The sequence below is a fragment of the Drosophila busckii genome, chromosome 3R, assembly GCF_011750605.1.
Source record: "Drosophila busckii strain San Diego stock center, stock number 13000-0081.31 chromosome 3R, ASM1175060v1, whole genome shotgun sequence".
NCBI lineage: Eukaryota > Metazoa > Arthropoda > Insecta > Diptera > Drosophilidae > Drosophila > Drosophila busckii.
In genome coordinates this window covers 4,132,305-4,146,872 of record NC_046607.1, presented here as the reverse complement: position 1 = coordinate 4,146,872, position 14,568 = coordinate 4,132,305, and the positions used below count along the sequence as shown (strand labels likewise).

The 14,568-nt window shown below is 39.7% G+C and overlaps 2 protein-coding genes across 4 annotated transcripts in view; one reads left to right on the top strand and one right to left on the bottom strand.

The window, feature by feature from the left end:
• Positions 1-119: 119 nt before the first annotated feature.
• LOC108603968 (glycogen [starch] synthase) lies at positions 120-4,434 on the bottom strand. 3 transcript variants are annotated; one of them, XM_017993178.1, is made up of 5 exons: positions 4,423-4,434; positions 1,922-2,895; positions 987-1,854; positions 793-928; positions 120-511 (listed from the first exon to the last, which is right to left on the bottom strand). In XM_017993178.1, the coding sequence occupies exons 2-5, from the start codon at positions 2,893-2,895 to the stop codon at positions 420-422; spliced, it is 2,070 nt and encodes a 689-aa protein (XP_017848667.1). In that variant the 5' UTR covers positions 4,423-4,434; the 3' UTR covers positions 120-419. The 3 variants fall into 3 exon arrangements, with proteins under 3 accessions (XP_017848667.1, XP_017848665.1, XP_017848664.1); XM_017993176.2 differs by lacking the exon at positions 4,423-4,434 and adding an exon at positions 3,806-3,967; XM_017993175.2 differs by lacking the exon at positions 4,423-4,434 and adding an exon at positions 2,966-3,153.
• Positions 4,435-8,345: 3,911 nt separating this feature from the next.
• The window catches only part of LOC108601478 (soluble guanylate cyclase 88E), a 29,061-nt gene continuing 22,838 nt past the window's right edge, over positions 8,346-14,568 (top strand). Inside the window, exon 1 of the mRNA XM_017989377.1 lies at positions 8,346-8,401. The gene's annotated coding sequence lies outside the window, so the exon portion shown is untranslated. The remainder of the gene's footprint in view (positions 8,402-14,568) is intronic.

Sequence of the window (14,568 nt, the reverse complement as noted above, 5' to 3'; positions counted from 1 at the left end):
TCTAATGCACATGCTCACTGCTCATTATATAAAGATTGATAACGTTTAATTACGTCACATACTATGTGTGTGTGTGTGTGTGTGTGAGTGTGTTTGTGTGCATGCAACTTCTGTATAAATAGTTATTTATATGGCCTTTAATAACATTCGTTTTGGTTAGTGGGCTAAGTTTGAGGCAATTTGGGTTCGAATAGTAACACTTTTCTCAGCTTATAGACTAAACAACATTTAATTAAATTTTCTCATAGTGGCAACATTTTAAAATTTCTACTAATTGTTGCTGATGTGCGTATGGAAACAACATTTTTGTAGCATTAGGTAAATATCTTCTGAACAATTTGAATCAAAATTACTAAACTTATTGTAATATTGCGCTGTATGGTTTTGTTCGCGTGGCCGCTGCAGCCGGAGGTCAGAGTTTACTTGATGCCCAATTCCTTGAGCTCGGTTTCCTCATCCACAGAGTCCTCATCATCGGAGCCATGCACAGATGGCGCTGGCGTAGTGTGACCTGCATTATAAAAATAAATTAATTAAGAAAAATATTCATAAATATTTAAGAGTTACGATCTGCCTCAAGTAGAGCAATCAAATTTTAATTAGTTTGTCATTGACACGCTACTTTATGACCATATGTATAAGTTACTCTCAATGTTATTTAAAAGACACACATACTATGACAAAACGAAAACAGTTATGGGCGACTTTAAAATTGATAGCGTTGATTATAAAAGCCACTGATCAATCATATTTATTGCAACTCTCTAAAAATGCATTTTTACTCCCACTTACGCGATGAGGTCGGACTGGGCGGCTCGCTGTGTGGCCGTGAGAACATTAAATTGCTGCGTGAGCCAAACGTGGAAGTATCATCCAAATAATCCGGATATACAGCCTGCAAGGCCTTCACTCTAGCCTGTCTGTAGTACTGTAAGTAAATAATTAATTAGTTAAAAGTTTGTTTCTAAGTTTGCATTATTACTTACAATGCCCAGCGTACGCCAGTCAAGCAGATCGCTCAGGCGCTCAGTACGATTGCGCTGTATAATGCGCTGGCGGCGATTCAATCTGGAGAACTCCATCATAAAGCTTGAGAGTTGCTGCACGCTGTTTTCAAGGCCTATATAGCGACGATCTACAATGTAGATGCCATAGGATTTGGGATCGCTAATGTGCTCCTGCATGAAGCAACCAAAGCCAGACAGATTGGTCGTAACGCTGGGTATGCCCATAACGGTGCATTCGGCGGGTGTATAGCCCCAGGGCTCATAGTATGAGGGGAAGACGCCCAAGTGGCAGCCACGCACGAATTCCTCGTAATCAATGCCAAATAGCGGATTTGTCGAGGTTAAAAACTCCGGATGGAAGACCATTTTGACACGATCGTTCACTGAATTGAACAAATGGCAACGTCTGATTGAGGCCAACACGGGATCGTTCCAATCATCGGACACATTATGCGTGGTCACTGGCGGCATGGAGTCACGTTGCATGGCAAACATACAACGCTTTATCTTGACCAAATCATCCTTTTGCAACAGCTCATCTGGGCCGGGTATGTGGCCCTTCAGGCAGGTATCAAACATGCGCTTGCCCACGGCTTGCTGCACACTGTTGATGGTATCACGCAGTTGCTTGATGACCGCATGACCACGCAGCGAGTCCACATTAAAGTTGTTGGTCTTGGTGGGAAAGATGAGGAAGGCGACCACCGTAGTGTCTGGTTTCTCATGCTTCAACATGGCGTTGAGGCGAGCCAACGACTCGATGAAAATGTCAGCTCCTTTGTTGCCAAACTCATAGCGACCAGCAATGAAGAAGTAAAGCGTTTTGTCCAGATCGAAATCCATATGGCTGCAAAGGCAATATATAATTTAATTAATTCATTCATAAGTTTTAACTATTAAGAGTGTTGAAATACCCGTAGAAATGCCCACGCACAAACTCATTGATTTTCTCCTTGGCCACAGCATGCAAGTTTTGGAATTCGTGTATGGCTGAGAATTTCTTTACATTCAAGCCATTGGGCGTGATAATGTCTGGCTTACGCTTGAGCAGATGCTCCGCCTCATAGCCCGTAATCTCCGAGACAGTGGTAAAGACATGCGACAGGTGTGTGGCGCCACGCTCCAAGCAATAACGATGATAGATCTGACGCTTGCCAGCCTCCTCGTCACAAGCAAACTTGTCCAGATTGTTGTAGAAATCAGTATTACCGGCGCATAGATAACGGCCCAAGAGTGTGGCATGCGTGGTGAAAACCGTGGCAATTTCCACAAGACGTGTGCGCAGTACTATAAGACCCACACCGGCCTGCCATTCGTGAAAGTGCGCCACAATACGAGGCGGACTCAACTCATTGTTTTGGGAATAATTGATTGCGCAGTTGCGGAACTCCTCCAGAAACTCGGCAATCATGAAACCCAAAATAATGGCATCGTTTGTCTCAATATCCAAATGAGGCACACCAATATGGCACTTCTCCCATAGCTCGGACTTAAACTGATCTAACTTCCATGCAGCCGAGCCAATGTCGAAGAGTATGAGCTGCGGATTACCATCCACCAGCCAGCGACCAGTATGAATTTTATAGCCACGCGAGCGTAGTGCGTTCACAGCATCAAGCAGTGGATTGCCACGTGGAAACTCCAGCTCCTCCATTTCGGTGCGTGCACAGTGCTCCTTGTAGGGCCCCATCATGCACAGCTGCTCGCCCATTTCTTCGGTGGAGACATAGGCCTTAGAGCGTATGACCGTGTAGATGCCACCGACTTTGTTGGCCACCTCCCATGCGACCTCAAAGTTCCAGCGATTCTCACGCGATGCAATATCGCCACGATCAAAGTAATCCTTTAGGTCCGCGCCGGACTCCACGCGTGAAAAGCGACGATTCATCTGCCAAAAAAGCAAGAGACATTAGTTAAATATAAAAATATAACTCTTCTTTTATTAAATTGCAAGCAACCCTCAGCGCAATGGGAGATGCATCTTGATCTTCAAAGCGATAGGACATTTGACGGCGCATCATCTTTAAGCGCTCACTCTCTTTCGCCTCGTCTAATCGCTTTCTCTCTACCTCCCTCTCTCTCGTTCTCTATCTGGCAGTGAGTTTAGAGCTGGAACGACTGCTTAGTCCAGCCGATCAAAGCATACTGATAATCGCAACTAAATTTAGCTACCAGCTGACCCACATTACAACTGTAAATCTAAGCTAGTATATATAGTAAGTAGTAGTCAGCGCCACCGGCTGTGCACGTTGCATCATCATCATCACTCTAGGTTTAGGTGCGCCCGCTTCCAAACCTTTCGAGCTGATAACGCACGCCTCTGTCGCCTGGCATTGGCCCTGACACTCGCTGACGTTCATCTTTCAATTATTTTTCGTCGAGTGCGAGGGGAATATTGCTATTTATAGGTTGCGGTAGGAAATGCCGTGAGGCTGCCAATTTTTTAGTTTATACTATGAAACTTCTGCTTGAATCAATAATGTTTATTAACGAAATCGAGCACAAATTTGATTGAAATTATGTTGCGTTTTTGTGTTGTTTTCATTTGCTTGATTTATCAGTACCGCCAGTCTTTTATAATCGTATTTACTTTGTTGTTTCTTTATTTTTGTTTAACAAACAGTCAAGCAGTTAACTGTAATTAGCGCATCGCTGCAAGAGGCAAGTATTTGAAAGCAAAACGTGTGGGCGTCGGCGTCAAATAATTATAAAACTGTTTTTTTTTTTTGTTTAACAAAAACGTGCGACACTGAAAATATATTTAGAAGTGCACTTTGGTTCTTGAACTTTTTGCTTACTCTTTGGCTTTTAATTTATTTAGCAGGCTGTATATAATTTTTTCACGCACTTGAAAAAAAAACTCCAATTACAATAATAAAATCACCACAATGGTGCAGCCGCTATATCTATGGACACGATTTCACTGTCTGGGTGTTGTGTGTGGCAGGCAGAATGTCTTCTGCTTTTTTCTTTTCACTGCCGAGCGCAGGCACCTAAAAGTCAAATAAAGGTCAGTGGCTGTTTGGCTGCGTTGCTGTCGCAGCTGTTGCGGGCAGAGAGCATTAAATATTGTTCACAATTGTTGGTAGTTTCTTTGGCTTTTAACTCGCTCAACAGGTTTAAATTAATAGATTTGTTGTTGCTTGCACGAGTAGTCTACGACCGGCGCATTGATAATGCTAGCGGCGCAGCGGCTTATCAATGTTTTGTTTATGTTTTACGTTTATCACTTTTTGCCGTTTATTCGTAGTGCAAAATATGATTTTTTACGTCGACACTGTGGCGCCAAGTGCAATATGCTGATAGCCTCTTAACGCTTAGACTCTCAGAGTCTGCATAATGCACGTGCAGCTGTTTTTATTTATTTATTTATTTCTTTTTTAAATTATTTTCGCGGACTGCTGAAAATAGTTACCTTGCAGGCAGTGTTGCCAGAATGTTATGCTCGAAAATAGCTAAAGTGGCTACACTCAATCCCGCGAGCAGTTGCTCCTAACCCGAGAGCAGCAGTTACCAAACTGTGCGTGTCGTAGCACTCAGCTTTTTACTGAATAGGCGCGCAAATTAAATGTTATTCGAAATATTTATTGAGTTTAAATATAAAATCAACTGAAAGCTTCTGCTAATACTTTTTACTTTAAATGAAGACTTAAGTATTCAACTTATGTAAAAAAGGTAATTTTGCCTCAGAGATCTTTAAATATATATCGAAATTATTTATTAATATTATGACGAGACACTGCAGTCAACAGTCCACACACTACTGACCTGAAAGTGGCATTGCTTGCTGCCTTACCTATCAGCCTTCCACTCATGTAAGTCTCTTGTTCTCCTGTGCTCAAGTCTTTCGTTCGTATGCAATCGATCGCTCTGCTCTCTCGTGTGATGGGGTGGTTGTGGGTAGATTTTGCTTTGACTGCATTAAAGACATAGCTAAAAATTGAGCATCATAATTAGATTGGCTTCGGGCTTAGCGAAATTAATTGAAGAATTAATTGGCTCAAAATTTGTATTGTAGTGCAATTCAATAACATATTTAGGAGCCTTACCTTTGTTTTAAATGTTTGCTCCATTTGTGCTCAATAAAATTAGTTTTTTAGTATGAGCCAAAAATCCATGATAAGAAGCTTATTAGAAAAGTATGATACGACTAAAGTTGTTAATTGGGTCACGTGCGTCTGCATTTAATACGTTTGCTTCAATTGGGGCCTTAACCTCGCTCTATAAACAATATAATGTCTTTTGTGGAGCTCACTCGCTTGCCCTCAATTAAAGAGCAAGACGAACACGCAATTTCTAATGCTGAATGAATATAGTTTTCTTTGTACATGGTCATATCTAGATTAATTGAAATGTACGCAGTCAAATTGTCATAACTCAAAAAACAAGCAATACATTTTGGGCTGTGGACTGTGTTATAAACAAAGTAAATTGGTAATTAGGTCGCAGGTAATAGAGTAATCGCTTATGCATTTTACGTATACTGGTTTGGTTTACTAGACAAGTTTATGCTTTGCTTGTTTCTCTCTTGTTGTTGTTTAATCAGTTTATCAATGTCGTCAGCTGTAAGTGAATAAACAATTTGTCAGCAGCCGTTGCAATTCCAAAAATTTGGCATTTTGCCGAGTCAGCATTAAAAGACATAACCATCATTCATTCATTTTACCGCGAACAGGTCGCAGTCAACCCAGCAAGTGAGATTGCTGACATTCTGGCCAGCACCGAAGGTCAAATGGCATTTATGCTTATACCATATTTTTTACTTTATCACAAGCGCAGATCTCAAGGGGGCACGGCACTGCTGTGCCAATAGCTACAGATTCAACATATTCTTTTTCGGCTTTATGTTTACATTGTCTGTTTTTAATGTCTTTGGCGAGCGTCTGTTATGTGCTTGCTCTCCAGGCACAAGAGGCAGGGCACAAGCGCACGTTGAGTGAGCTGGAAATTTAAATTGCAGTGTGTTAAATTGAGTTCAGTTGCGTTGGCAATTTTAGTTTTTTCATTTCCGTTTTTGTAATATTTATTCTGAGAAGTTTTGAATTATTGTGGTTGCCACAGCAAGCCGCAGTCAAGTGCTACTGCATTCCTAGAAAAATTAAAAAGTTAATCTGGATAATTCGCTCAATTGTCAACACACTAAATTATGTTGAAGCCGCAACATGATTTATCAGGCTTATCTAATCATTGCTCTAGTTTATTTCTGTAACCAGTGCACTACAATTGGGTCAGCACAGTTGACCTATGACTTTGGCACGCCATAAAAAGCAATATTAAAAAGTTTGCCAGCTGAACTTGAAGCCGGCTGCAAAGTCAAGTCGTGCAAAGCTGCTTGACTAATTTCATTCACATGAAAACGAAACGCGCCACGATAATAAAGATAATAATAATAACAGCAGGCAATCGCAAGCGGAACACGACATACCCTGTAATGCTTTATGAGTATTTTCTTAAAGACATATCAACCCCATTTGCACTTGAGCTACAGCGTATTGTGTGCCGTAAATATGAATTCGCACGAAAGAAGCGCCAACTTGTGTCTCGTTGATAACGTATTGTCATTATGAAGTATATTGCCTACTTATGAGCGCATGCGTCGACTGAGCAAAGACGCCTCCTCTTAGGCACTGTGGGTGTATTTGTGGCATATGCAACATGCTGAGCCAAGTAGATGCTATGCTGCCACAACGGCCCGCCCTCACACAGCAGCAGCAACAGTATCAGCTGACGGAATTTCGAATTTCGAAAACTGTTATCAACAAACAGTCAACATTCTGTCGTGTGGCTGTGTTGGGGTTCGTGGTGGCATGCGGCGTGCCGCGGCTGCTGCTGTTCTGGGCGGCTATAAACCCATCAGTTGACGGCTGTTGCACGTCGCGTGCGGTTTCGTAAACTTTTTGGGGCTCCTGAGCAGCGCGCGGCCGCATCCTTTGTTTTTGCCGTGTTCGGCCAATATTCAAATTGCGTTTCGTTGTCGTTGTCACTGTCGCGCAATGCTAAACTAAAATGCGCTGACCATGGTCCTGACAAACTGCAGACTTATCATTTAACTGTCGCAGTTTGCGACGCGCGGTTGTCTACGGCTAAATCTATTTACAACCAAATAAAGTGGCAAACGGATTAAATGTAATAAATACTGTGTTTAAATTTAAAGACAAACTTAAAAAGCAGCAACATTTTAAAAACAATAATTTTCCAAATCGCGTTAAATTACACAAAGTTAAAAATAAAATCTTAAAAGCTGACATTTAAATTTTGTTTGGTCAGCGCTTTAATTATTTTCTTCTTGTTAGGCTAATCTTGCCTCAAAATAAATTAGGTCTTCATTAAAGAATTTAATTTGAGGCAGTGAAACTTTAAGCAACCGCTAAGTGAAATTCTAATTAGAATAAAGCCAATTAAAAAAGATATATAAAAATACAAGCAGCAAGCTCTAAATATTTATTGTCTGATTTGTGGTCAATAATTTAATGTTAACATAACAAAAAGTAGCAAAAATAAAAATATTTTAAATAAAAGCATTGAATAAAAAGAAAAACAATTAAGGAAATAAACTAAACTGAAACTTAAAATGAGTCTAGTTTTTTTTTGTGCCAAGTTCTAATTACTTTTTTCTTTTAAGGCTTAACCTAAGTCAAAATAAATTAAGCATCGTACTACTTAAAGATTCCTATTTGTGGTGGCGCTGCTTTAAGCAACCGCTAAGTGAGTTGCTAATTCCCAGCTTAGGCAGTTTTAATCCTTTAGAATAACCAACAAATTAAAAATTCCACAATTTTAATACGATTTCAAACACAACTCCGTTAAATGCTGTAATTAATTAGAGTTGTAAAAATACCAGCCAAAAAATTGTTTGAATAACTCAGCTGGCGACGTTGCTAGAGGCTCATTTAAATTCATTACATTATGCCAGCCAGGCAAGTGACAAGGACATGGTTTCTGCTGCTCCTTGCACGGGCTGTTTGAATGCATCAATTTCTCAGGCAATTTAATTGAAGCGCGCATTTATCAGCAAATAAAATTTTAAGTTCTCTATGTATGATTCAGTAGCAGTAGCGGCAGCTTGTTGAGATTTATTTTAAGCTAACGTGCTGTCTAATTTGGCGTTACGCCCAACGCTAAATTTATAACAACGCACACGTGCAAATCAGCGCATAAAAAAATAAAAGCAAACCGAAAACGAAATTACATTAAATGAAATTTTATGGTTGTACCTACATATAATATTTATGGCTTGAACCAAAAATTCCCTCGCAGTCGGCAAATCTGCGACGGATAATGGAAATCAAAGTACATAAAAATCAAATTAAATGCTAAAATTATAAAAATCTAAAGCAAGTAAGTTTGAATTTTTAAATTACACGCAATCTAACAGCTGCTAATCGTACTTGTGGGTGAGTATATAAATGAAATTGCTAAAATGACATGATTGTGTGCATAAATTACCAGAAAGAACATTTTTAAACTATAAGCTTGCCCATTGCTTTTAACATATTAAGTATACGCATACGACACGTTGTCTGATTTCAGTTTGAACCACTCAATTCACTGAACGCTGATTGTGATTTATCTCTGCACGCATTGATTAACTTCGAGTTACACGGCATTCGTTAACATTTAGCTTAAAGCTTGTGCTGTCTTTGTAACAAATATCTTTAACTTTTATGTGGAAACTTGAGCCTCATATGGCTCGTAAAATAAATACTTAGACAGACTTTGGCCATCTATCAAACATAAAATGAGCCAAGTGCAGCCAGAAGTCACAAGTACATAAGCAAATGGCGTTTTCATAAATAGTTTTATGCATACGCATAAAAGTAATGTGCCTCATATAAGCATAAAAGCCGCAATCGACCCATGTACATGTTGCGCTTGAGCCAAATCGTTTCAGCATTTGTATACCTAATGCTTAGGTTAAAGCATATCAAGTGAAAATATTATGTAAATGAATAAAGTCCTTTTTATTGTTCTTAGCTGCTAAGGCGTTGGGCAATGGAATTTGTTGTGCAAACCGCAAAATAAAGCAGAAATGAAAATAAAACAAATAGAAAAATGTGTCGAAAGTTTTATATGATTTCTCACACGCACAATGCTTATTCTTTTTTTTGTGGTTTTGTTTGCGCGCAAAGTGCGTGATAAAGGGTAAAAAGGATATTTGATTTTTGAGTTTCTTTCTTTTTAGGGTTGAGTGGGTTTTGCTGCTACCAAAAATTCCTGCTGACTAAGCAAACAATAATGCAATTGTAATAACAAATGTGCGAGCATATAAAATAATAAAATTAAAGTCCAAATTTTAAAGCAGCAAAACTGTCAGAAAGTTGCCAAGTTTAAATTGTCAAATGATGCGCAAATTATAAATTATTTCAATAAAGAAATACCAATGGGAATTTGTAGCCCAGCATCGACACCTGTTGCCCCCAAAAAGCGTAGGCGGAAACAAAATATGCGGTGAGGTGTAAAATAGCTGCCTAAATGTCAATACCCAACAGAATTTTCACACACAGGCAACCAAGTTAACAAAGTGAAAAGAAATTTAATGAAGTCGGTTTGAAAATTAAATTTGCTTTGCTAAAACTTTTGCATATAAACTTAAGTGCACTTCAGAGCATGTGTGTATGTCTCTGTGTGTCACTTAAATTTAATGTCAACTACAAGCAATTTAGCTGCCTGTGGCTCAGTGTTTATCACAATAAACTGCACAGGATCTCAAAGCATGCTGACATTGCCTTTCTCCATTCACTTGGACCCCACTCGCGTGCTAAAAGGTGCACAGTAGCGTATAATTATATCTAACCCTGAGTGTCATGGCCAGCAGCTCATGTTACGTTTATTACAGGTTTTGTTGATATGGTTTGCATGCTTGTTGATATCTGCAAACTAAATATACATATTTATGTTATATAGCGTTTATTTTTAGACAGCGATAAGCAAGTGCAGCGGCAGTACGTCTGATAAGCCATCGCAAGTGGTAGCCAATTGACATCCTCCCCCAAAAAATTGCACAGCTGGCTTTGCCCGCATGCGTTTGCATTAATTGGCTTCAATTATCGCATTATTTGCTTTGGCTGTCTGTCTAGCTAGCTGAAGTGACAAATTTTAGGGTATACCTAACAGTTACAATCAGTTCGATATTCTGTTACATTTTTTTATTTAACAAGTTCTTTTGTTGCATCCTTATGTTAACTTTATGTCAAGCAAATGTTCTGTTAACATTGGCGAATCAATAATATTGACTGTAGCTTTCTCTATTCAATTTGTTTGCTGTGCACATCAAAAGTTTAAATAAGCAACACTTATAACAACAAGTTTATGCATCTGTTGTGCTTATAACGTATTTAATTATAATTTACAAATAATTCAATGCTTTTATTTTATGCTGTTGCTGAAAATTGCTCGTTGGGTATTTAAGAGTTCCTACTTGAGCAGTTTATCTGTTGTATATGCTGCTAACTGCCACCAAACCCCACAGCCCAGAGCTGCTGCTATTTATTAACTTAATCACTCGTGGGCTGTTGTTTAGGTCGTTGTTGTTCTTGTGGCTGTTGTTGTTGCTGATAAGCAATATTACGCTGTGCTGTGATTATCATCAATTATTGACAGTTGATTAAAGTTTTGCTTAGCTGCGCGCATTGTGTGTGTGCAAGAATACGCGGGTAAATGTCCTTGTAGCTTTGCCAGGCACGTCCTTCTCGTAATTGAGCAAGCATTTAGACGGAAGCTTCTTCGTTGTTTCTTTCGCTATGCTTTAAATTCTATCGACCGTTTGCCTTTAAAGCCATTGCGGTCACAAAACTTAATGTGGTGTAGATAAGAGTGAAATTCAGTGGCGGTGGCTGTGGCGCTTGGATTAGATTATGCGCAGCTAGTCAAAGGCTTTAAGAGCTTCCGCATGCGAGTCACACGCACTCGAATACACGCAAGGACCTGTCGCTCAATTACATTGACATAAGCCTCAGCAACTACTACTTGTGTATGTGTGTGTGTGCTTATCAACAACTACAGCTCACGTCTTTTGCATCTTATTATCCAAGCAAGCGTTGAGTGCTCTGAGTCTCTGGCGCGAGCATGAATCAAACTGAATTAATTAAACAAATGACCTTGCATAAATCAAACGCATGTGCCAAATATGCGCGAATTATAACACGCCTCGCACATAAATAAGAGAGAGAATGCTGCAGAGCTGCGGCGCATAATTGCGCTTGCAACGACAGCTTGTGGCAGCGCGGCTCTTACAGCTAATAAGCCTGGGATTATAATCTATTTTTGAATGAGCCTATTGTTCAAGTGGTCCTGGTGCTTTGCTTGTTAACTGCTGCGCTAAAGTTTGAACGCTGTCTGGCCAAGGCAATTTGCATTTTTATGCCTGTAAGCAATGTGTATTGCTTGCTATTCATGCTGAACTAGCTGTAGCTTTAATTCTGGGTGGTCCATGCTTACCACTAGCACTTCCGGCTGGTCATGTCTGTACAGCTGTCGTACGGATGCCTGCGCTTGGCTTGTACTGTGATAAAACTCTGAATTATTAAATAAACATAAATCACACATGCCTACATATACATATGAGCGAGTGAGCGAGCAAGCAAGCGGCGTAATCAGACGCCTAGGGAGCAAGCATGATGCCAGAACACGCGTACGAGGGCAGCTCCATTGGTACTTTAACTCGCTGTCTGTTATTAAAGCTTTAATAGCAGTTTGCGGCTTGTTGCTCAAGTAGTTACGGCTGTGTGTATTACACGACTTGATGCCCACACATTCGACTATCGCATTTCACATGTTTATGCTGCTTTGGCAGCATTTGCATAATCAGCTTTCGTATAATTAAAAGGCAATCGACAAAAGGTCGACAACAGACAGCAGTTGCCTTAGATTCAGTCACAGCAGCAGCACCCACAGTCGTTGCTTAGGTGTGCCAATGTGAAGCTGAAAGCATTTTCACCTTGCTGTTGCTGTTGTGCCATTTCCTCTTGACGTTTATTACTCCGGCAATAAGCCACCTGTTACTCGACAACAGACAGACGTGCGCACTTCCACATCCATGCCGATACGCAAAGCCAATCAGTGGCACGAAATGAAATTGCCAAGGCCTAAACGGCAGCTCTAATCGAAAACTGTAATAAGCCAGATACATGCTACAGGCGTATATGAGTTCAACTTTTTACTGTATATAGCGCTCTTCGCATTTATTATTTTTATAAATATGCAACGGCAAGGCTTCGTCTGAATTCTTTGCAAACAAAGTTTCGTCGCAAAGTTTTTCATGCTTTACAGCGTTCACTCTGTAAATTAGTGAAAAAAGAGCTGCCGCCGCCGCTGTAAGCTCGAAATGACAGTCAAGTGAAGTGACAGCAGAGCCGCAAGGCAAAAGCAAAGAGTTAAGACCAAGTTCTAACAAGCTCAGCCATTAAAAGTTGCCAGAGATTGAAAGAGTGAGTGCAATAAGCCTGGACAGCGCGCACTTGAGCTAGACTGTCATATGTGTGTGGCAAACTGATTGTTGCTCGTCTGTTAATCTGTCAGCTCACCTATGTGTGCTGTCTCTCACTCTATCAGGCTCACTCTAACACGCTAATAGGCGCAGTCAGACCATTAAAGGTCTCATATGCATTTGTCTCACGTGTCGACGTCGACATGTAGCGTTTATTGCTGCTTTGGATGCCAGAGCTTGCTCATTTCGGCAGTCCAGAGAGGAAGAGTTTGCCACGTTTGGCGCTCATTAATTTGCCGTCGTGTTTTGTTTTTAATGAAGATGCGTGCCTGCTTAGCGCGTCACACACACACACACACACACACGCACACACATTTCCTTTTTGCAGCAACCCAAAATTAATGCGAAGCCAAAAAGTTAAAGCAATACTCGTTAAATTTTAATGCCATTAATGCTGCTGGGCAGCCTTTAAACTTGTTATGCTGTCAAGTGACTGCCAATGTTGCGCTAGTTGATTTAATGCAATTAAGCAAAATTAGCAAGCAAAATAAAACAAAATTGCTTAAAGCGTTTAAAGCCTTATCAACTGAAACAATTTTCACTTGCATAACTGAACAAACAAAGTTGAAAACATGCACACAAATGTTTATTGTGACTAGCAACTAATGCAAACTAATCTCAGCAAATAGTCAAAATGAATGAAACAAATTGTGCAAAGCAAGCAGAGCGCACTAGACAGTCTGCTATAGTGTGCATAAGCTCATAAAAGAACTACACACACACAAACACACATACGCACGAGCAGAGAAAGACAGAAGGACATTTTATAGCAGGCAGCAGGCAGCTGCGCGCTTAGTTTTTGTTATGCTTTTAATTTAAGTTGATGGTGGCCAAGTGTAAATAAAAGTAACAGATTTATAAACAAGAAGCTTTGTGTGTGCTGTCTGTGCTTTTCACTAAGTAAAATATTTACTCAGACAAACCACCAGCACACCAACTGCCAACATGTAAGCAAAAGCTTTTGACAACATTTTCTCTGTGGTTTTCACACAATTTCCATTTGCCGCTTATTTTGAGCTATTTACTAAACGTTTAGCGCACATACTAACACATAGCACATAACACAAGCATATTTGTTAGGCAAATTTGTAAAGAACCTTTTAGCTGGCCTTTTAGTTAAATATTGATTAAATCCAGATTTGAGCAAAGTGTTGAATATATAAATTAAGCTGACTGAGAGCTTAGCCTTTAATTTGTGCTGAAGTGTATATTTTAGTCAAGTGTTCGCTTTAACGACAAATCTATAAATAGACCAAGGGTTCAAGCTTCCACTTGCCGACAAATTAAGCTTTGCATTGTCAAAGCATTCGGACAGAAATATTTGAGCCACCGGCAGCATAAATAAAAATATCAAGAGAAAAGGGCTAATGATGCTACATATGTTAGGGCTACTAAGCCACAGCAAGAAAAAAATATGATGAATAAAATAAAAGAGAGCGACCCTAACAAACAAAATAATTTGCATCGCCCGGGGCAACATATTTAAAGAAAAATAAACAATCGGCCCTAAGCTGATGTCTGTCATACAGCCTAAAAGGAAAAAATAGGCTTTAGGTGTTGCTAATAATATTTATGATGCTCATGCTGATGCCAACTGTCAACGTATGTGTGCAGTATATTTATGCGCCTGGCAAAGTGATAGACAGACAGAGTAAGCTGCTTAGTATACTAGACATTGCGTATACGCAACGTGTGCCATACTAAAGTTCATTGCCTGCTGCTATGCGCATAAAAAATAAAGTGCTCATTTGTAAGGCAAAGCTGCTTATGTATGTATGTGTGTGTGTGTACGCATGTGAAACAATCAAATATCAAATATTGTTGCGTTTATTAAGAGTAATCGCCTAGGCTTACAATTCTGAAAGCAAACACCAAATGCTTTGATTGATTAAAAACTAAGGGCACAACATTGATTTTTGAACTTTGGTCAGTTGGTCAGCAGCTGCGTGTTACTACTTGACCTTAAACAAACAAAATAAACTGCTGCAGATTGAATATAAAATTAACTTTGTAATGCGCGTAAATTGAATTTTAAATGTGAATTTTCACATTTACAAAGTTAAATATTTGCAACAG

What these genes read in the sequence shown, in the direction of transcription:
- LOC108603968 (XM_017993175.2), bottom strand. Translation starts at nt 3,028, where the DNA reads ATGATGCGCCGTCAAATGTCCTATCGCTTTGAAGATCAAGATGCATCT. An exon ending in CATCTCCCATTGCGCTGAGG is followed by an intron (nt 2,896 to 2,965) that starts GTTGCTTGCAAT and finishes CTTTTTTGGCAG; the next exon opens with ATGAATCGTCGCTTTTCACG. An exon ending in GTGCGTGGGCATTTCTACGG is followed by an intron (nt 1,855 to 1,921) that starts GTATTTCAACAC and finishes TTGCCTTTGCAG; the next exon opens with CCATATGGATTTCGATCTGG.